The sequence below is a fragment of the Xiphophorus maculatus genome, chromosome 1 (assembly GCF_002775205.1).
Source record: "Xiphophorus maculatus strain JP 163 A chromosome 1, X_maculatus-5.0-male, whole genome shotgun sequence".
NCBI lineage: Eukaryota > Metazoa > Chordata > Actinopteri > Cyprinodontiformes > Poeciliidae > Xiphophorus > Xiphophorus maculatus.
This window is the reverse complement of record NC_036443.1, coordinates 2873635-2897353: the sequence shown is the minus strand read 5'-3', so window position 1 is coordinate 2897353 and position 23719 is coordinate 2873635. Positions and strand designations below refer to the sequence as shown.

Sequence of the window (23719 nt, the reverse complement as noted above, 5' to 3'; positions counted from 1 at the left end):
TGGGTAACCTGCCAAGCTTTTTCTACCTGAAAATAAAGTAGTTCAGTATGCTAGATGGAGTGATCATTATTCATGCAAGATAATTATGTCCCTTTTTCAAATTCCAAGCAATCTACTCTTTGTCCTAAAGTTTTAATGAATAAAAGAGTGAAGTGTTCCAGCTGCCTGCTGCCATCAGCCTGCATACAAGAGATGGAAGGAGACAGCAGGGCCGGGGGATAACCTTATCTGCTAATGCCATGTAATTTAAGACGGTGCCCTATGATGCATGCACTCTGCCTCATATGCTGCCCATGCACACACCAAGGGCCTATCATACAAACGTATACGAGAAAATTAGGTCGTACAGATAGCCTTAATTTAGATACAGAAACACACACACAACATAGGAGAGTTATTTCTGGGAGCTTGGACATACTAAGGCGGTGAACGGACTCCGTTTGACGAGCTAAACCTGAAGACAAACGGTAGGACTGATCAAGAACAGCAAAACAGCTCCAGCTAAAGGGAAACTGTATGATGGATTTCTGTGTTCGGAGGTGTATCCTCGATTTTTTCCAGTGTGCGGTAGAAGTAGTGAAAGTTTGTTGTTGAACGCATGTTGAGTGAGCGTTGTGTTACAGTCTCAGAGCAGTGTCACTGCAGCAAGCAGGGTTAGGTAATGTACAATACTACATGCAAACACGTCATTGGAGAATTCAATCATTGCAGTTCCTGCCGATAAGATCAGTGGTTTCTACTGACCAACACAGAACCCAACCATGGGGTTCACAATAAGGCTGTATAGGTCACTATAAATGTGTGCCAAAACAGTTCATATGCTTAAAGTGACAGCAGTGTTACCACTAGATTACCCTAAACCACATATGTCAAAGTCAAGGTTTGCCAAAAGGTTTTGTGTGACCCTCTATACTCCAGAACAGGGTTGCTCAATACGTCAATTGTGGGAAGGTTTTGCGTCGACCTCGGCAGGAGGCAGCAAACTAAACGCCGTGCTCTCATTTATAGGCGCTCTCATTTAAAACGACATAGTTGGCATTTTAAAGTGTTTGTTTTACTCATTGTGGTGGAGGTGCACGTACATTCTTGGATTTGAACTGTGAAGCCCGTCTTTGGCAGGACATTCCTATATGGTAACCTATTAGAGTACATAATAAAACCACCCTTGTATTGCCGTAGTAGTTTTGGAACATACTGTATTAGTTGTGGAATTAATCTTGGTGTACAAACCCAAATTAAATCTATCTAATTGATATTTATGTATTATGATTGTTTTATGGAGAAAATAAGATACCCTTAAAAAGATGTTGTTGATATCTTAAGATATCAAAAATTAATTGCACTAGGAAAATTACTTTAGTCAGTTATGTGCATTAGGTTTCAATCTCCAGATACAGAATCAAGATTCAATGATTAAAATAAAGGTAACACATACAGTATCTGCAGCATATGCCAGAATGTATAGATTTATATTAATTATCTTTATTTCAGTTACATCAACCCACATGGTCGTATTCTTTAAACCAACCATGGTTCCTGCAAAATGCATCCTGTGTGTAGTCCAGGCTCAACTGATTTATTACAAAAATAACATTCAGAATATTTAAAATGCAGATGCATCAGCTACAGTTCATTAAAACATATTTTTCTGACTTAGAAGTGCCAAGTCATTATTCCATGTGTAAACATTTCTAAGACGTTATGAATAGTGGGCATGCCTATTTGTGCTGAATACTATTCTTTATAGTTTAAATTATATTTTAGGTTTTTATATGGGACATTTAAAATGGTGCCAAAAATGGGGAAACTCAGAGTGTACCTGCAACAAATAGAAAACACCAAAATGCACACAGCAAAAATACTATAACAAAAAGTAAAGCTAGAATATCTGCAGTTGTGCAACAAATAGAAATGTGTGTCCTAAATCTTACAAGTGCAGTTAATTCTGTTTTATTTAAATGTTGTTTACATTTTTTATTTAAAAAGCCCAGGGATCTGTGAAGAGTACAGAAGTAAACATGTAGTTATATGATAAATTGGCTTGCCATACTTTAACTGACCCGCTGACTCGACGCGTTGCCGAACAAATGTTCACTCCACCACATCTGCTCCAACCAGAGGGCGCCTGGCTGTGTAACCGTGGTTACTGTGACAGATGCATTATGGGATGTACACACGGCAGCTTCCAATGAAGGAATGTGCGAAAACAGAAAACGTTCACGCGAGGAAATCTTCAAAGCTTCGCGGTGTTACAGGAGTTTTCGGGACACCGCGGGAGGTGCTGCGACTCCGTGTGGACGTGTGTGTGTACTGCTGTTTTTATTCCGCCTCTTCAGGCAGCTTGAACGAGTCAACAAAGGATAACTCTGGCATTAGGGACGTTAACGCATCTATACCAGGTTTCAATTCAACACAAATACAGGAAATCCAGGTTTTAAATTGGGTATTTTAAAGGATTCGTTTATAATTAAATTGAGAAAGTCAAAATTGTTCTGTTTGACCTTTAGAATCCCTCTTCATGGTGGAGGATTTTTTTTTCATTGAGGTTTTCAGGAATTCCTTCATGCACAGATATAATGGTCTGAGACAACATCTAAATCAGGATGAGGTCCTAATTTTGACTAGGCCATTGCAAAACTTTGGTTGTTGCTTTCAGCTAATCGGGGAAAAAAATGCACCGATCAGCCTTTTTCTGCCTGAAAGCTGATTTAGCTGACGCTGCTTTTTGTTTTTCCTGAAGATCATCTGATCTACCTGATTTTGATTTTGACCATTTTGAAATGATTTGACGTCATAAAAGACAAATGGTTATTTTTGATAATGGAAAAATAGCTTTTTAATCCATACAAAACTGAAGGAATTGCAATTTATACATCAAAGCATATCTCTCTAAACTTTATTTCATTCTTTAAACTAAAAAAAACGTTCCTGACGTTAGTCAACACACTCATGGACCATAAATATCCAGGGATTTTAGGTTTGATAGATTTCATAAATCAACAAATTATCATTATTATCTAAAGACATTTGACTTTTTCTATAAAATATTGTGTGCTTAGTTTATTTTTGAGCAGGTAAAGTAGCTTTTGCAATTTTGATAGAAAATGCAGTTTGTGAGCCTCGATGGTGCAAAATTCTTTAGACTGGAAGACATGTCTATATGCTGCTATTGGGAACCTTAGTAAGGACAAGCTGACAATACAGATATTTGTGTCCAAAAGGTTTTTAACAATTAAGATGAGCAGACTGAGAGACACTTTAAAAAAAAAAAAAAAACTTGTCTCAAACTCTGACATCTCACTATATCCTTTAGATTAAATCAACCCAACCTGTCTGGTCAGAACCGCCGCAGCCGCCATGCCTGGTGACGATAAACCACAACAGGTCCGGCAAAGGAAGAAGAACAAAAAGTCCCGATCCAATAGGAAGAGTCCTACTGGGAGTCCCACTGCTCGTCTTCCAGACGTCCTAGATGCACAAGATGACCTCATATCATCCCAGCTTCTCCAGCCGTCCCCTAAAAAGCTGCCAGAGGAGAGGCCCAAAGTGGAGGAGGAGTCAGCCATTGCGATCTGTCTCCAGGTGCTCTTCCCCTACCTGCTGGCTGGGATGGGGATGGTGATGGCCGGCATGGTGCTGGACAATGTACAGGTTGGTTTAGAATCCAGCAGAATCTACATCTCTTTATGAGTTACATCAACATTTGTTTTCCCTTTGGGATCAATAACACATTTTGAAATTGAATTAAATGATTTAACAAGGAGAATAATTACTTTTTCACATCACAAGCGTTTAGTTTGGGTATCTGTCATTCTGCATTTTGTATATACTCAGGTTGTGTTTGTCTAATTTTAAAACTGGGATCAGGAGAAATGTGTAAGGGACCAAATACTTTGTTTCACCACCAAAACATCCCACAAATGTTTTGGTCTCATTTGTGGGATACTACCAGTTCACCACTAACAATAGGAATTTAGCTAATTGCCATTGTGTTTGTTCACCGCAAATTAGAGGTAAAAACACATTGCTTTTGGCGTGTAGCAGTGTATGAGATGTGGCAGTTCTGCTGAAGTCATTATTTAAACACACTAAGCATAAAATTATTGTTCATTTATATAATAGTTAAGTAGCTCATGAGTAGCTGTTACCATTTATTTATGGTTATTCTTTTAATGGAAATAGCTGCTTTTCTGAATCAAAGTTAACATTCCATTTAGTGTTCTGTGGTGCTTTTACTCAGCTGATCAAAGCTGGGATATTAAGATAGCAGCGTTTGGTTACAGACTGTACAATAAGGCAGTGAAGGTGGACTGTAGTGCAGTGCAACCCTTCCTTTTCCAGGCATCACTTTTAACGGTGTTAGAAGTTCTGCTGCTAGTATAAAAGCCACTTCCTTCTCATCGTGTGTTCAGACGTTCTGGGCAGAATGACCAAGCAGAATCCAGACTGTTTGGGTTCAGAGAGGCTTTTACTGTTTCCTTCCATAAAATGTCTCTGTGTTTTATGGGTGCTGTCCCTTATGTCATTAACTACAATGTATTAAGGCCATTGTAGATTGAAAAAAAAAGAGAAATAAATTTCCAACAAAAAACTCCAACATTTTGGGGATAATCTCAGAAATTTTCTAGAAAAATATAAGAAAAATCAGACTAATAAATTTTGAAAATTTGCTAAAAAGAATCTGAAATTTTCATTAAAAAAAACAACTTTTCAAACTCAAATATTTCCACATTTTTATTTCTATCTTAGAGATTTTTTTTGGCTGAAATTTTCTCCTCTTATTTTTCCCACCCACCATGGACATAACACGTACATGAACACCTGCAGCTCACAGTTTCATGTAGAACATGGTCTACATGATTTACAGCTCGATAAATTCATACCTGACAAATACAGTAAGACGAAGGAGAGTCACAAGTTGAATGAGAACAAGTAGAACGACACATCAATAATGTTGATGATATTATTAGATGGTGACTTGGAGGTCTGAACAGAGTCTACAGCTCAATGGGAGAAATCCCAGACTGACCACTGACAGGAGATGAGAATCAAGCGGCGTTGCGTAGGAACGCGTTGGCCTGGCTGATGTTATCCAGCTGGATGGACTCACTGCCCTTGAAGCGAATAATCAATATAGATTAAAGTGGTTGAGTGAATAAAAATGAGAATGATGATGACATTGTGATGATGGGAAGATGCAGACAATAGTGAGGAAAATGTGGATAAGTAGCCACTTATGTCATCATTTGCAGCATTCATTAATAATGCAGCAATCACGCCTTTTCAATGTTATGCCACCCCAACCACTAATAAACTTTTTTACAGTAAAATAAAGGAATCTCTGACATTTTGTTTGATTAGTAGTCACCTCAGCGTCCCCAGCGTTTGGTCTGAAGCCAGCTGGTTGTAGGCAGTCAGACACATCACTGTCTGCTTCTCAATGTTCTGCCTCCTCTGTTTTCCTCTGTCTGTCTTGAAAAATCCTCTTCATCTGTTCATCATCAGCGTACAGTATCTGTTACTGCACTGCATGGATGGAGGCTGATCAGTCACGACTTTGGCTGAGAGCTCTCTGCAGACACTAAAGGATCAGACTGAAAGTAAGAAAAAAAAAACCTCTAACTGTTTAGGGTTCTGATTCCAGAGAGTCAGATTAGCTAATTACACATTTGTTGTCATACATAACAATATTCTACCTTCATTTCTGACCCCAGGAGTTAAATTTTCTATTTTTATGTTTCTACTGTTTCTGTTTTTATCAAACTTAGGCAGCGCGACACCGATGATAATTGTTGTTGCTCAAAAGACATCATAATAATAATAATTAAAAAAACGCATCTGTTGGATTTTAATAGACCATTTAACATCACATAATTTTTACTCCTGGTTAATCAAAGCATCATTTCTTGTGGAAACTGCTGGGCTGAAATTAGCTCTAAACTTGTTAGCTAGGAAGCCTCCTAGAAGCCAGCAAGCGATAAATGCTTTACTTTGACAAACAAATTTAATAAAGACTGAGAGTTGGATGGACTTTGCCTATTAGTGTGGTTTTATTGCATATGGATTATTAGAGTGAGTAGTTCAAGTAGAGGAAGTAGCTTTTTTTCTGCAGCTCGACACTGCAGGATGATAACATGTTGCTCTTTAAAATGATACATATTTCCATTTGGTAGCTAGGAAGCTAAATATTCCTTCAATAATCAAAAAACCCAGTTCTGTTAGCTTAAGCAGTGAATTGTTCTCTTTATGAATTAAGTTTTGTTCTCGTAAATTGCTGTGGCAACAATTATAGATTCACCGTCTGGACTTTTGGATTTCCAGTTTTTGTAAAGGTTTTACATAATTCCTCATTCCTGTGGATTCTGTTGGAAACTTTATTTTTGCATGTAAAATAAACTTTCCCCCACAGAGCAGCTCTGTAAAAACATGTGGGAAAAGTGAATTTTACATCCTAAATGAGACACTTTGGTCACATCAATCCAAAGATAGGGTTGTCACCCCAAAAATATGGAGTCTTATTGCATATACCAGCATATTTATCTGCTTGATCAACTCCACTGCCACATACGAAGAATGGAAGTAAAAATATAATTTCATTTAATATTGATCTGGTGCTTTTTATGCTTTTAGATCTATGAGAAACATCAGTTATATATCCCACTACGTATGTTTAAGTGGTAATTTCCTGTCATGAAATGGAAAGACTGGGAACATGTGTGATTATTATAACAGACAGGAATTAAGAAATATATCTAGAGTGAGCCAGCTGCTTCAAAAGTATGCAGCCAAAAGCTAGCTACTGATCTGAATAATGATAGGCTGGCACTAGCAACTGGGAGGATGATTTTGGTAAAAGAAAAATAATCTGCTCACTTGTGTTAGCATTGAAGAGGATAGTGACTAGCATGCAAAGGCTGGTCGCCTTCTTAATCTGCTGTCCATTAGCACTGATAAGGCTGGTGCTAACATTGGATAAGCTAGTGTTAGCTTTGGCTAGGCTAACAATGGGCATGCTTAAGCTGGTAACCCACTGGATTGCTTTCTTCTCTTGCTATGCATTAGCACACATAGGCTGGTGTTAGCACTGGAGAGGCTAAAGACTAGCATACCTAGGACATCCGCTTTATTAGACATGTAAAATTTTCTTTAAGAAAAACTTTATCAGCAAAATGGTTGACAATAAATATCTGTGACATGATTTAAATACATTGATGTACTCCTGATAGAATACATCAATGTAATGTGTAATCCAGCATTACACAAACATAAACACACACAGTACTGTATTACACAGGCTTTAACCAAACAAACTGATTTACAGCACCTGCTGCTATCAAACCAGGACCTCCAGGAATCAGGGGGACATGAAAGATTCTTGAAAATTATAACTTACAAACTTTCTACTGTGATTGTGACAATTATCAATCCTCAACATTAACATCTAGAGTTCCCTATTACTGTAATACCAATTGTTCTGTGGAAGAAGTAGTGACTAAAAATAGAAAAAAGAAAATGGATAAAATAATATTAAACTCTGTAAGGTGCTATAAAGTACTATTATTAACATATTGTTACTGTGCAGCATGTCAGCCAGTGCTGTTCTGACCTGAAAAGTGCTTCTCAAATCAGTTTTAGTTCTGCTGAGCTGCTGAAATGAGGTCAGAGTTTTGCTGTACACTGAGTGTGTTTCCTCGGTCTTGTGGCGTCGCACGGACTGAGAAGATGTGGATTCTGTAATGTGCACAAGCAGGTGGATATGAGGTAGCGACAGAAACAATTAGATGACTAGAAAGAATGAGTCACGATACGGGGAGAGCAAGATCAGAGCAAGGTGGATGAGAGAGGGAGCAATGCAAGGAAGGCCGTCCAATGTGGGGTTGGGGAGGTGTCACATGGCGAGGAGGAGGAGGACTGGAGGCAGACACGCAGTAAGGAGCAGAGAGAGGAGGAGAGCGAAAGGGAAGCCAGTCATTTCCCTCCAGAGTTTGCACCGTCCAGACAGCCCTGCCTCTTTCGTGCTACGTCACCACTGAGCAGGATACGCTGATGCCGACAGGAGGAAACAGGCACTCGTGTCTGCCAGAAGCCGGCTGCTCCATCCTCTCACCGGATCTTTCACCGGCTTCACAGAACTCCCTGGTTTCTCATTTTGACCCTCATTTTGAGCCTGGCCAAATCAGACAACAGACTGATTGACTCTTAAGACCTTCTGGGAATATGAATCATCTTCTTCCACAGAGCAATTGACATCAGTGGCGGGATACAGTTTTGCCTCAAAGATGGAGGTCAAATATGTTTCAGACCGGGACAGGAGGATTTACAACTCAACTTAACAAACTCCCTCTGTGAAGTTAATCAAAGTGATCTGGGAGCAACAGGAGCTCAATCAGACCTCGTCGACAGCTGATGGATCGTCTTCACGCTCTCTGTCTGACATGTTGGAGTAAATTTACCTTTTAATCAAGGATTTAGACATTGATGTTTAGTGCCGGCACTCGTTGAACGTCGTGACCTATAAATCAGAAATGGTGTTAATGAATGTGTTCCCCAGTAAGGCTGACAGATAGGTACGTCACCACTGCTGACTCACTACGTGGCCAAGAATGCCTCACTTACATGCTCTAAATTTAGATTTAAAGCCTCTAACTTTAATTTTGCCTGAAAAGATGGACTATTGATCAATTTCTCTCATCAGAGTTAAAGGCAAATTAAAGAGGTTATTAAAATCTTGAAACTTCTTGACACAGAACAGTCATTTTTCTACTAGTCAAGTTGTTTGGCAACATCACTAATGAATCCCTAAAACAAAGTGGCCTCGTCCTATGAACAAGAACAAGATTGTTTGACTTCGTCTCTGTTGACTTCTTTGGACTACTGACCCAATCCAAGATTACTTTGGACATACAGGAAGGGAACATTACTCGTGTTTTGCTTGAAGTTTCTCTCAATATGGGATATCTTATCTCAAAGTGACCGCCAGACCCCCATCAACATGGTGGTGACTCGTCTTGAGTTGGAGCTTCGCTACCAGGACAAGAAGCTCCGTGGTGTGACATGGAAGCTGACGCGATCTGAACATGGTTTCCTGCCAGAGAGCTCCTGGCTCATCGCGGCGCAAGTTATGGTGCCCTACCTGATATCGGGACTCGGAATGGTCTCTGCTGGGATCCTAATGGACCTTATGCAAGTATGAAATAAACTTTAGATATGAATTTTTCCTTTTTGGGGGATGATAAATTGATACACAGCGTACAGTCAAAGTGTTTCCAAACTAACTTTATTACAGTGCCGGTACACCTGGTATTTGGAAGAGTTTGGGACTACAGACGCCCACGAACAACTGAATTTGTGAATACATGAGACCCCTTCTAAAAACACTCATAAATGATATGACGGTCCATGTTTTTGTGTTAAAAATGCCACAAGTTAACAGGAAATGTGAAAATATGACTGGGTGATTATGTGTTTTTGGAAGACATTACTGGCAGTACTTCAACACCAACTACTGAGTCTTAAAAAACTCTATGCAAAGTAAGTTAGTAATCAACCAGTGGATCTTTAAACAAGCTATGGAATGATGGTTACATTTAAAAGTAAAATAAAATAAATATCTTAAATGGACAATGATGAGTAAACATTTTTTATGCTTGACTAAATATTCAAGCATACAAATGTGCTTGAATATGTACAAAATGCACACATTTATTGTATGAAGTTTTATTGTGTTTTTCTAAATCCTACTGTTTAGTTTAGTAATGTCTGCTGCTTGGTGCACTGTATGGATTTGCTCGTTGTGTTTGGTTGTTATTTATCTAACTGAATACAGTGTTTGAAGGATATAATCTGATTGGATAAAAAAGACCTGTCTGTGATTGGCTGGTGCTGTAGCTCATTTGCATACACTTTACCAATTAGCAAGTGCAGATGCAGAGCCAAGCACAGTCCAGAACATGCAGGGAGGACATATAAGCTCATCAGTCTCACTGCGCACCCAACAAAACCGCTATAAACGCTACTGTAAGTCAGCCTCCTCAGTCTTTATAGCTGAGCTTTTAGAGGTCTGCACTGAGCATGTGCAAGCTGAGCATATCATATTCTCTGAAAAGACAGTCTTTGTAGAATGATTACACAAATGCCGGTACGGCTCTGAAAGAACAGCTTCCGAGTGAACTATTTTGAGTGAAAGGTGGCGCGTGAGGTAATTGTGAGTCAGCTCAAAAACTAGCTTAACCCGACTTTACTGTCACTGCTACTGGCGTATAAGAAAACCTATTTAGAATAAATAAACAAATGACACTTAGTCTGGTGGAGGCTGGTCAAATTAAGTCTGGCAGCCTGCCAGGCCTACAGTTTATAGCCCTATCATTTACAGGGGAAATTTATAGGGGGGGGGGAAAGAAAAAAAAAAAAAAAAAAAAAAAAAAATATATATATATATATATATATATATATATATATATATATATATATATATATATATATATATATATATATATATATATATATATATATATATATATATATATTTCATTGATCATAAATGGACAAGGATCAGTCAGATTCTTCCTGCCCACATTATCACCATCCACAACTCTTTGATGATACCCAGATAATATGAGGAACAACAACATTTAGCTTCCCTTTGGGATACATAAAGGATTTTTGAATTGAACTGAATTTATCAACTGTTTAACCTCAGTTTCACTTTTCCTTGACTTTTTCTATTTAACCATCTTAGAAACATATTCCAACAGCTGCACACATTGTTATCATTTCTACAAAAATCAGACTATGTTTTACCATATACAGGTTTCAGGACAAACTAGCTCATTTATGCCTATGTTGCATTTTCTATTCAAGCCTGTTTCTGTGTCGGTCTTTCTCTGCCTTCATAGTTTTCATCCAATTGCAGACTGTTTCCTTTTCGCTGTCCGTTTCTCCTCCCTGACCATCATTTCTTCTTTTTCTGCTCATATCTGAATAATTTAAGGATCTTGGACCTGCCAACACTCAGCCTGACTCCCTACATTATAATACTCATCAACCCAGAAAGTAGGCCACTGGGTTAGCTTAGAATATCTTCTGGCATTATGACTTATTTGACTGCATCAGGTCCAAATGACTTTGACATAAAGATATTTGGCGATTTTATTTTGTGTGTGTACTATGTTGCTCTGTAACTGTTGGAAATCCAGTTTCCCATGTGAATGTGTGTTCCAGCACTGGGAGGTGTTCAAGGTGATAACGGAGGTTTTCATCCTGGTTCCGGCTCTCGTCGGCCTCAAAGGAAACCTGGAGATGACCCTGGCTGCTCGGCTCTCCACCGCCGTAAGAACAAACTGCTTTTCTTCTAATTCTAGTCATTCAGCTCCAGATCCGTCCTGACACACCCTCATGGTGAGATTCAACCGGGCATGAAGTTATTTTCAGAATTCTGTCTCCAGTTTCTGACATTTCCCCCATATTCTAACTTTAAACTCAGAATTTTCTAAAAAAACTTTGACTTTAAGATCATAATTTTGTCCTTAAGCTCAGAATTCTGACATTTTCTTTTTAATGTGACTTTAATCTCAGAATTCAAAAAGTTAGAATTCTGAGATTAAAGTCAATTTTATTTATTTATTTTCAGTTTCCTAAATCATCATTCATACAAACATAGCATATGGTTCAAAAACAATCGTTTCCATGACATTGAAATAGATGTGAGTGTTTCCTGTCGGTTGCAGGCCAACACGGGCCAAATGGATGATCCAGACAAACAGTGGACCATGGTGTGCAGCAACCTGGCTCTCATTCAGGTAACATCCTCCGCATAGGGCGGCGCTGCATGTTTCTACGCTTTGATTGGAAGATAAAGACGGGACGTGATGAACTGTGCAGGTCCAGGCCACGGTGGTGGGCTTCCTGGCGGCAGTGGCAGCCGTCTGCTTGGGTGCGATCTCCAGAGGAGGAGTAGAGCTGGACCAGGCGGCCGTCCTGTGTGCCAGCAGCATCACCACTGCCTTCATAGCTGCTCTGTCCCTGGGTATGTGGGGATCATCTAAACCACAGATCTGTTCAGTCAATGGGTGTGTTTGTTTGGCTGCTTTATGTTCAGAGATCAGCTCAGTGCTAAACACTGGAGCTGCCATGGTGATCACATTCACCGTGTGCATTTTTAACCCTTTGTAGCTAACCTAGGGTAACCCTGATGTGTCTGTCATACTCCTGATAACCTTTTACACATAAGCTTTACTCAGCTTGTCTTGGATTTTAGAAATGTTTTGGTCCATAGACACTTTGCATGTTTTTGTTAACATCCAGAAATTTTACACACGTGCCTAATGCTGGAGGGCAAAAAGATGATACTTTTACTCCCCATCCATATCCGCGTCGCCGCGGTGGAACGATTCTGTTAACTAAATGAAGACAAAGCTACGATTCTTTTAGTGTAGTTCAACACAGAAAAGGGAAACGTGACGTAGAAAAAACCATTGGAAATAACTCCGAACCACTCGTTCTTCTTTTTTTAAATGTTAGCTACGCTACATGCAGATCAATTGCCATGGCAACTGACAACAACACCACAATATGTTTCACAGGCAGCATTACTTTTATCAACTCTGACAGGTTTTCACCAACCTGATAAAAGCTTTTCCCAGTTTCTGCTGTATGTAAACCTCATTTGAAAGTTAGACTTTTGCTTCTGCTCTGCGTGTGTCTGCCTCCCATGCAGGCCTGGTGATGATCGGAGTGATCATCGGCTCCAGGAAGGTGGGAATCAACCCGGACAATGTGGCCACGCCCATCGCCGCCAGCCTGGGGGATCTGATCACGCTGTCCCTGCTGGCCGGGGTCAGCACCACGCTCTACCAGTACAAAGGTCAGAGACTCAGAGCTTCCTCTGGACTATTCCAGATCACACCACAAGATGGCAGCATCAAGCAGGTTTCATTTCAGACAGAAACATGACTGCACTGAGCTGTGTGTCAGTGAAGTAGAGCATCAAAAGTTGATCTAAAATAACAATTCAGTTCAAGTTAAATCTGGTGTTAAACAGGTTTACTATGCAGAGTCAGTTTAATTTCACAGTTATTACATAATACTTATAAAATATTTATTTTATATTATGTTATGACCACACTATAGCTTACATATTAATGGGTAATATTGCTGTAACTATTTATTGGAAAGTTAAGTGGAAGAAAAAAGTATAATTGATGTGTTAGAACTGCACTGACCCACATGCTGGTAACGATCCTAGCGCAGATAGATGAGCTCCGGTTTGGTTTTGTGTCTTTGGACCCTCAGACCTCTGGTACCTGTCCCCCTCGGTGTGCCTGCTCTTCCTGGCTCTGATCCCGCTGTGGGTGGTGTTGGCCCGACAGAGTCCGCAGATCAAAGAGGTTCTCCGCTCTGGCTGGCAGCCTGTTATAGTAGCCATGTCCATCAGCAGGTACAGACGACATCTACAGCTGATTCATTTCAGACATGTAAAGCTGAAGCTGCAGCACTGAGCAGAAGTTTTTAACCTCTGCTTCGCTGACTTTCTTTGCACACAGTGTGCTACAGAGGAGTCAGGCTTTCTTGTAAATCTCAGTTATTTAGTTACTGTAAATACTTTAGCTGCTGTAAGTAACCTGAAGAAAGAAGACAGCGTTCTGAAAATGTTTCTGAAATAGACTGAAAATAAGAGACAAAAAAGCAAAGACCTGTAAAAATCAACTATTAACTATACCCAGATGAGGTCTCATTTTTAACACCATACTGTACGATGATTCATTTTACCTCATTTTTGTTGCAGTGACACTCAGTATCATTTTACCTCATTTTCGACAGCACAATGTACTATGTGTCAAAAAACAGTAGGTCAAATGAGTGATAGTTCAGTTTGATGTTTAAAATGAGCAAAAATGACTCAAAGTAGAGTCATTCTGGAAACTGGAGCTGTTTTTGATTTGGGTGATATGGCTTTATGTCCAGCGTAATGCCCAGCAGGGGGCGCAATGAGGTAAAAAACTATAAATATATCAAAAACTAGAATATTTATACTTTTTAAAAATAATCCTAAATAGAGCAATCTTAACTCAGCTGAGTAATTCTTTAGTAAACCAACATTTTTCATGTTTCAGTTTTCATGAAACTTTATTTTTATTTGTGGAAACAGCTTTTCCAATGCTGTGCTAGCATCAAGACCACCTTAAGTTGAGACAAATGTAACAGAAACCTGTACTCATGTGTTTTACAATGCTTAAGGAAGTTATTAATTAATTAATGTCAGATCAATAAGATTTAGTTCCTTTTGCACAATGTAGAAAAAACTGAAAATTGACAAGATTTCCTGAGAAATAAAATTTTACAGAGTCATTGCATATAAAGATTAAGTAAAAATACTAAAAAAAAGAAATGAAGTACCAGTTACACAGTAAATGGACATGGTTCTGATTTCTCAGTGATTCTCTAATTGTTCAGTTTTGGGGGCCTTATCCTGGACAAGACAGTGAGTGACCCCAACTTTGAGGGGATGGCTGTTTTTACGCCTGTTATTAATGGTAAGGTTCTTTTCTTGTTATACCACTCCTCTGTTTTCCTCACCTTTTGGTAAATTGCTTGCTTAAGTTTTGACTTATTTTATTTCTGAACTCACAGGACTGATGCATTTAAAATGACTGTTGTTTTAAAATGAATTGAGAGAAACAGGAATTCAGTGGTGGGCACTAAAACGTTAGCTGCACTAATTCTAAAGCACTAATCGTGAGCATTAGTTCTGCTAATGCTAAAGTGTTATACCAACATGTTATTTAGTGGAAGCTAATGCTAAAGCACTAAAGTTTCTCCAAAATTTATATTTTATACCATTTACTGTATAACAACATTGAACGAAACAGTTGTTTGCCTCATGAGAAATAATATATAACATTCAACAAAAAGCCTAAAGCAGAACAGATTTCAATTATTTTGATGCCAATTTTTTTGTCAGAGTCTTTGATAGTCTGAATATAATACTTAACCTCATTGTAAAATGTGTCCAACATTTTTGGAAAAATTTATATAATATTTAGCTAGAAACAATAAAAGAGAAACTCAGAAGCTTTACGCATGCGTTTCCCAGTGAGGCCGAGTGAGACATATTCTCATAAAAGAATAAATTGTGTTTCTATATTGTGGTTAAAGTGACAGATTCTGCCAGAAAGCATTAACCAAAGAACAGAAGCGCAACAGGAAGAGAACAGCTGCAGGACAGGAATCACAAATCAAATTTTCTCTTGACTCTAGAATTGATATTCATCTTAGCAGGGTAGAATTTTATGAATATCTTTTTAGTAGGCGATCTCTTTAATCTTCTTAGTAATCAGAAATCATTTTGGAAGAATCCAGAGCGTCTCCAGCTCTCTGCCAATGTTTCCCTCTGAGATAGGGCTCATCTGAGTTTACTGACAGGATGACTGAACCACTGTGTCTTAATATATTTTTCAAATATATTACATACGTGTAAATGAATTTCTCTACTGAATCCAGTTCTGGATATTCAAAACAGTTTCAATTTGCTGAAAGATGCTAACAAAATAATATTTGAATTATAAGCAGTCCATGGTAGGTTGCTAGAAAGATCCAGAAACTCTGAGCAAATTGGATATTATACTGAGATTCAAAATGAATTGAACTGATTTGTATTTTCTTTCCTCCTCACAATTATGCAATTTTATGCCTAGTGCATAAAATTCCCAAGATATTTTGAACTTATGATTGTAATGTGACAGAATATGAACAAATTAAAAGGATGTAAATACTTTTACAGACATAATAACTATTCGTCTTAATACTCCAGCAGCGTTGGAGGACTGTCACTAAAGTAAAACAGCATCAAACTTCCAATTAGCATTAAAATGGAACAAAAATAACATTTGAGTTTGAAGTAGTCCTGAGCAACAATCATAACCACCAGATGAGAGCTGAAAGGAGCCGCAGCTTTAAGCTGCTGTGCCCTGCAATTCTGCCTCAACTCAAGCATTTCCTTTTTTTTTGCCCCAACCTGATTTAAATTGCAATCGTGGGATGAACTGAAACCATATGTTGTCTGAGAGGCAAAAGAGAGGTCTAAAGTCATCCATGATGCTTTGGGAAACATTTGGCTCCAATATGAAAGCATGTTGAAGTCAGTGATGCTGAACCATGTAGAGCTGCTGGGAGGGAAACCGAAGGAGGCTTTAAAATCTCTGGAGCATTTTGAGAAGCTAAAACTGCAGAACATGGATTGATCCTGCTGCTCCATCACATGCTTGGGATTCCTGAGCTGACTTCTTAAAGTCTGCTCTTGATTTTATTTAGATGTATCAAAATATGGCATTAATTTCCTGCCAAAACGTTGCATACACATAAAACGTATTTTACATGTGGCTTTGTGTACAAAGTGAACTCTTCTGACATACGTAACAATTCCGCTCTCTGCGGTGAGTTTCTGCCAAAAGCCATGAAAAATATGAAGTAACTTTTGGCCAAAATGATTTTGAAAAAACCCCAATAAAAACACTTGGCCTGGCTAAAAAAACCAGCTCCACGTTCTTACACCTAAAATAGCACAAATTGGAATTCTGAAAATAAATTAGCTTATTGTAAACACCCCAATTTTGAAAAAAACGTTTTTTGATCAAATGTTTTCGCATTAGGGTGAGGTGGTTTTTTGGCCGTAATGAAATTAGTGTATTTCACAAAACTGTAATGGAAAACTGCAAAGTCAACAGGAAGTGGTAGATGGATGATGACGCGGCATGCTACGTAATAAAATAGAATAGAATAGAATTCAACTTTATTGTCATTGCACTGTCACAAGTACAAGCAACGAGATGTAGTTTGCATCTATCCAGAAGTGCTCTATGAGATATAATATTTATTTACAGATGTACAAGACTATGTATGTATGGACTATAAGGGGTTATAGTAAGAGATATAGATATTGTGTATAAATATAAATATAAATATGGGAGCTGTATGCACAGATTATACAGATTATACAGAATATACAGATTATACAAGATATACAATGAAGCTAAAGTAATCATTACTGATTACTTTGTAATGAGTTTTCACCTGAAAATTCATGTGTGATTTTAGTTGAGTTTCTTGTTTAGTGGAAACGCCTCAAAATTGTGATATTGTGTTTCTTTCAAAATTAGCAGAATATCATCAAAATCCTCCTCATATTTGTGATGGAAACAGCTCGTGGTTTATGTTTTTGTAACATTTTGGCAGGAAGCTAACTCTGTAGAGCTGAATATGCATTTTTGAAAATGTTTTTCATTCCATACCGTCATCCATGATGCTTTGGGATGACAGTATGTTGTTGCATTGTCATCACATAAAATCGTAATTAAAATACATTGAAGTTTGGAACTATAAAGTGACAAAATATGTGGAAAAACAAATACTTGCGTAAGCCTCTGGAGTTTCAAGTTGGAAAAAATGTGCTGAAGCACAAGTGAAGGCAAGTTAAGGGGAAAAAAAGAGGCCTGTAATGGAGCGGTTTGGCTGTGAGGCGATGCATGCAGAGATCCTCTGAATACAGGAGAGAAGTCAGTGTGAACCACTGATGGTGCACAGCCAGAGACCCACACAGCTGACAGGTCCTTTAATAACCAGCCACTCAGCCTGTCACTCGCTCTCATTTAGTTTCCACTCTGGTTCTCTATCCTTCCTCTCCGCTCAATTCCAAGTTTGCCAATCTGGTTCAAATTTCCTCTGATGTACTTATAAAACCAGGCAGATTTTTTTTTCCCCCATTTTCCTAAAAACCCATCTGTCATTGTTAAAAGTTTGAGATCCTTGGAAATGTGTCTGACATAAATGTGTTAAGCTCAGAGACCCTTGTCAACAGCAAAATGAATATGACTATTAAAAGTAAGGCAGTGACGAGCTTAATAAATAATCTCAGAAAAAATAAAGTCCGATTGAAAGACTAAAACTGCTGGCCATCTGTGGCACAATAAAACAACAAGTGAAAATGTCTTCTTTAATGCAGCTCAGGCAGTTTTATGCAGATGCCAGAGTTTGACACGTAATGATTTTTGCAGGACTGCAGCAGCGTTTAGGGCCCGTCTCCATACGGCGACGCTCCACAGAGCAGGATTCAAACTGTTCTTTTAGGTTGTGTCTGGGGTCAGTCTTTGGATAAAATGTGATGTTAAGAGTTGCCTTTTTTAAATTCACTTAAGGTTTTTAAAAAATTGTTAATTCAGCAGAAACAATCAGAGATTTTGCGGCCAATTTCTGTTCTGAGATTTTGTAAATGTGCTTTTGTCAGAAACAAGCCGAGGTGACAGAGCTCCTCTTTGTCGCATCAAACATCCTCCAGTAAAAATAATTACAGCATATCTCATTTATACCACCAAGTATAAAAATGAAGTAATAAAATTATGAAAATATGTATGACATTACGGCAATAAAGAGAAGTACGAGAATAAAGTTGAAATGATATGAGAACAAAGTCATAATATTACAATTGGTAATATTATGTAATACTATACCTTTATTCTTATTATTAACTATTAACTAAAAAATAAATTACTTCTCTTTATTCTATCACTGTAATGTAATGTGTCTTTTTTGTTTATTAATCGTATTATTAAATGTGCTGCCTGGTTGTTAGGAGTGGGTGGAAACCTGGTGGCCATCCAGGCCAGCAGGATTTCAACATACCTTCACTTCTGGAGCGCTCCAGGTGTTCTGCCCAACAAGATGAGCCAGCACTGGCCCAGTCCCTGCGTCAGCTTCTTCTCTTCAGGTAGACTGACTCTTCTGGGCGGTGTCAATGAGATCTACGGTGTTTTACCTCTGTGTTTTTTATTTTATTTTCACCTGATAGACCAGCAAGGAATTCTCATGTTGGGATTCCTAACAGAACTCACATGACTAAAGACATATTTTTGGTGTCATTAGCATTTAATTGTGGTGACAAAAACCAGAATAAGACTGAAATAGAGAATCGTTGATCAGGATTTTGTGACCAATGTATGATTTCCAGTTTTAACCTTCTAATGCCAACCTTGGTATTAGAAACTCATTCTAGTTTATCTTTGAGAACCATATTACTCATAAGGAGGCGCCCAGCTTCTTCATATTGTTTGAAATACTTGGACAGAAAACATAAGAAAAACTATAAAGAATCACAAAGAAAAAAAAAACACTGCTGGTAATTGAGGCCCAATTGATGATGTATCATTTTTTTCATGTGGCAATTCAAACAGCCTGAAAAGTGAAACCAAGCTGTGTGTTAGGCAGCAAATGTTGTTTTTGTATTGAACAGACATGAGCCTCTGCTTTCATGTCCCATGTTGGATTATAAATACTCATGTAGGGCTGAAATGATTCATTATTGAAGTAAAAAAAAACTAATTTAGATACAGACAATGCAGACTCAAAAAATGCTATTTGTTGAAAACAAAATATATAGTCAGAGCAGTAATTAAGCCAAAGCTTAATTATATATATATATATATATATATATATATATATATATATATATATATATATATATATATATATATATATATATATATATATATATATATATATATATATACATATATATATATATATATATATATATATATATATATATATATATATATATATATATATATATATATATATATATATATATATATTTTTTTTTTTTTTTTTTTTTTTTTTTTATTAAAGATAAACATACCTTTGTCTGTAAATATGTTGTAGCCAAAAGCCCACAACAGGTATAGTTTTAGCTTCACTCGGATGGAATTCACTAAAGGAAGGAATGCAATGGTATTGCATTTTATACCATAAACATTTTTTAAAAGGTTTAAAGATATTTGCATCTTTTAATGTAGTTCTTAATGTATTTCTAATATTGTATAAAACAGTTTAAGTGGCTAATGAAAAATCTGTAGACTGTGCCGTTTTTCATCCAGCTAATTGTCAGAATAATCAATAGATTAATCGACGACTAAGTAGCTGGTAGTTACACGTCTAGATTTATCTCCTCAATGACAGAAACTGTCCGTGTTTTTCATCTTGAGCAGCAGACATGGGAACATCAGGAAGATCAGTGGAAACTCAGCGAGGTGAGCAGAGGGAATAACGCTCCATCTTGTCTTTTGCGTCCCAGGAGTGAACTCTAAGTCGGCGCGTGTGCTGCTGCTGCTGGTCGTACCCGGGCACCTGGTCTTCCTCTACGCCATCTCTCTGCTGCAGGGAGAGGAGGCTCCCGTCACCACAGCCTTCACCATCTGCTACCTGTGTGCGGCTCTTCTCCAGGTAAACTGACTCAGCTGCATGCACACACTGGGCCTCGTTTATCAAAATCTGGCATAGACGGACGGGCCTGCAGCAAAGATCGTATGACAAGGTGTATGTGTGAATGAAGCCAGTCCCGACGGTGTCAAGAAACGGCAGAAAACACTCGTTATTTATATATTACTAAGTAAACGTCAAAATCCCCCATGCATCTGATTTTACACAATACGCAAAAATAAAAAAAGATTTCCCATGAACCAGGTGAACTGAGAATCAGCCATCTGAGGTACGTCACATACTTTTCACAGTCCGAGTAAAAATGGCTGCCACCACCTGTTACCCAACTGTGAGGTGACTGGTGCCCAGTGTTGGTGTTTGTTTGAGAATGTCAGCCACATTCTGAACCTAGAACAGCCTCGGATAGTTTCCACACACAGTGAAGTCAGTGACTGCTGGACAATTTTTGGTAATAAATCTCAGAAAACGGTGAATGATTGGTTGTTCTTCTCCACTATCAGGAAAACATAAGCTTTATTTTTTTGTGTTTTTTTTTGCTCTATATTTTCCCAGTAACTTTGTTTAGTTTTCCAACCCTTTTTTTTTCTAATCTTTTTGCAAAATCCAACGACATTAATCATTTGAACTTCAGTAACTTGCAGCACATTCAACTTTTCCACATATTCTCACATTACAGCCACAGATTCCTGTGCATTTTGTAGAGCTTTATTGTGGTGGACCAACACAACGCAGTGCATAACTGTGAAGTGGGAAAAATAACACAGAGTTTTTAAAATGTTTTAGAGGTAAAATTTTAAGTACGGTGGAAATGTGCAATAAGTCCCTTATAGTGAAGCATATTACTGTGAAAATGTGAATACAAGTACAGAAATTTGCATGCCATATGTTTTTCATATTTCCTGTTGGCCACCTGATGACAGCCATTACTCAAGATGGCCACCATTCTTGGCATACAGTGTTGCCCATTTTCATGACTTGAATGAACCTTTTATGTGTCTAACATTAGCTTCCACTTGTTTTTTTTGTGTATTGGTTTAGCATTAGCAAAGCTAAATTTATTTTATATGTTTAGCATTAACACAGCTAAGCGCAGTCCTGCTAATGACCTCATTATTTGACTCAGCTGTGTTGCAGTAGAGTTGCCCAGCCCTGATCTAATCGGTGAATTTAGCGCTAAACTTAATTTTCCATGACATGGTGGCCATCTTGAAAAGTGGCCGCTAACAGTTTTTCTTGTTTGTTTGTTTTTCAATAAAGCTAGCCTCTGGGTACATCTGAGCCAAGTTAGGTTCTTATATCCACATGTTAAAGATCTTGCTGAAATATTTGAACATCTGCTTCACTATAAATAAAATTCTCACTCCTCCTAAGGTTTTCTATATTGCCGCTATAAATACTATAGAGGTTATTGTTTTGACTGTTCTACAGACTCTCAGAGACAATAATGGCTGTCAAAAAAATACTAAGACAAGCTTTAACAGTTTCCCTCTGTAGCACTGAACACAAAACAGTTTTGTTGTTCCATTCTGGAGGCCAGAACATGTTGATCTTCAGTGACTTTAATAACCTCCTGATTTCTTTCACCAACTTCTGCTGTGAAACGTCTGAATTGATCCACTTGCTGGATGCTCACAAACTGGCATGTGTTGTAAGAATGTGGTTGCTAACTAAGGTTTTAATGGTAACTTTATTTTCAACTAGACTAAGAAAACGTCATTAATCTCAGTAGACATTTTATTTGTAGCCTACAAGTTCGTACCTTCAACTCTAGCATCCGTCTTCTAACCAAAATGATTAAATAATCAAACAAAACATATTTAGCTTATCATGAAAACCAGTAACCATTTCATAACGGCCACATTCTCTTTTTTTTAAAGTTGAAAGAAAACAAGTAAAATGAAATTCATTCATCTGAGCAAGAGCATAGAACTGAAGTGAATAGAATGCTCCTTATAGGCAATCTCTCTGCTTTAGTAGCTCATCAAGATTTCTGACACCTTATGATTAAAAAAAATCCAAATCTAAGTTTGTCATATCGCCTCTCACTTGTATGAGCAAATTTTGAAGATGTGGAAAACTAGTAGAGACCTGTAACTGTATCCAGATCTAAAGATGGTTCTACTCAGGGCAGCTGGATACAAATTCATGCCACCCTTTTCAAATATTGATTTGTAGAAAAAGAAATTGTTGAGGTTTGAAGTTGTAACGTGACAAACTGTGAAAAAATTCAAGAATACTTTTTCGAGACGTACATCTCCAGTTGGGTATCAAATGTTACTTGGTGTGGACCGATTGAAGTTCTCTGGACAATCACAGATTTTTAAAAAGCCAACCTACTGGTTCTTTGTTTTTTCTTTTGTCTGAAAAATCACTAAATAATACAGTGACAAAGTTGACTCTATATTGGTGGATAAGATCGCTTTCTCATGTCAGTATCAGCCAATCGCCAAGCTCCCAAAATTAAGGACATTTGGAATGATTTATCAATACCTAATAACTTCAACTCTCACTTATTAATACCCAAAACACAGCCTGGTCCAAACTCTCCTTTGTTTTGTTGTTGTTTTTTTCAGGTAGCCATTCTTCTATACGTAGCCGATCTCATCGTCCGTCTGATGTGGAGACGAAGTCTGGACCCCGACAACTTCTCCATCCCGTACTTGACCGCTCTGGGGGACCTTCTGGGGACCGGCTTCCTGGCCCTCTGCTTCCGCTGCGTCTCAATGATTCACAGTTTGGGCCTGTGAAGTTTTCACACTAATCCCTGAACAAACACTGAGATAATACCTGTCTTACTGCACCACTTTTTTTTTTCTTCTAAAGCAATTTTGAGAGTTTCTCCAGATCTTGATCACTGAGCCAGTTCAAACACAAACCCAGGCCTTTACTTTCACTCTCTAGAGGAACAGCAGTCGCGTCTCTGCGCTGAGCGGTTGGCCTCAGTTTGGAGTTGGGTTTACAGAAAAGACTTAGAGCTGCCATCTTTAGGCGGGCCACTCTATGCATGTATGCTGGAGGACAAGCAAGTTGCTACACACTAATTGGATTAAATATGAGCGAAGAGTTCAGTTTGCGTTACGACTCACATGTCCCGGTGCGTTAGGTCAAGTAGACGGGGATGTTTCTGTATCTCCTTCACAAGCTCTTATCTCATTTTAAAAAATCAAATAAAATTAAGAGCTCTATCATGACAGAAATGTGCAACAGAAGTTATATAAAACGAAAAAGGCCATTGAGGAAGAAATGTGAAATAAACAATGGATCATGTCAGATTTGTTCTTTAGTTGAAGATATTGATCACTGTTCCTTTGAATCTTTGTCCCTATTTTCCATCATGGCTGCATCTGTGGCTCTACTGGCTCCCTGCTCTACTCATGTCCCTGTTGTCATTCTTCTATGCTGTATTTCCCTCTGTAGTAACAACTTGGTTGAAATAAAATTCTTCAATAGGTCA

At 38.1% G+C, this 23719-nt stretch overlaps 1 protein-coding gene across 5 annotated transcripts; it reads left to right on the top strand.

Annotated features, from left to right (window-relative positions):
• The first annotated feature begins 310 nt into the window (after positions 1-310).
• Positions 311-23719, top strand: LOC102235038 (solute carrier family 41 member 3-like). Of its 5 annotated transcripts, none has more exons than XM_023350905.1 (11): positions 311-467; positions 3314-3651; positions 11221-11328; positions 11727-11798; positions 11881-12025; positions 12716-12862; positions 13291-13435; positions 14452-14531; positions 18623-18757; positions 20120-20268; positions 22839-23719. In XM_023350905.1, exons 2-11 carry the CDS (start codon positions 3358-3360, stop codon positions 23010-23012), a joined length of 1449 nt encoding a protein of 482 aa, XP_023206673.1. In that variant the 5' UTR covers positions 311-467; positions 3314-3357; the 3' UTR covers positions 23013-23719. The 5 variants fall into 5 exon arrangements, with proteins under 5 accessions (XP_023206673.1, XP_023207823.1, XP_023207290.1 ...); XM_023352055.1 differs by lacking the exon at positions 311-467 and adding an exon at positions 2089-2278; XM_023351522.1 differs by lacking the exon at positions 311-467 and adding an exon at positions 2089-2299.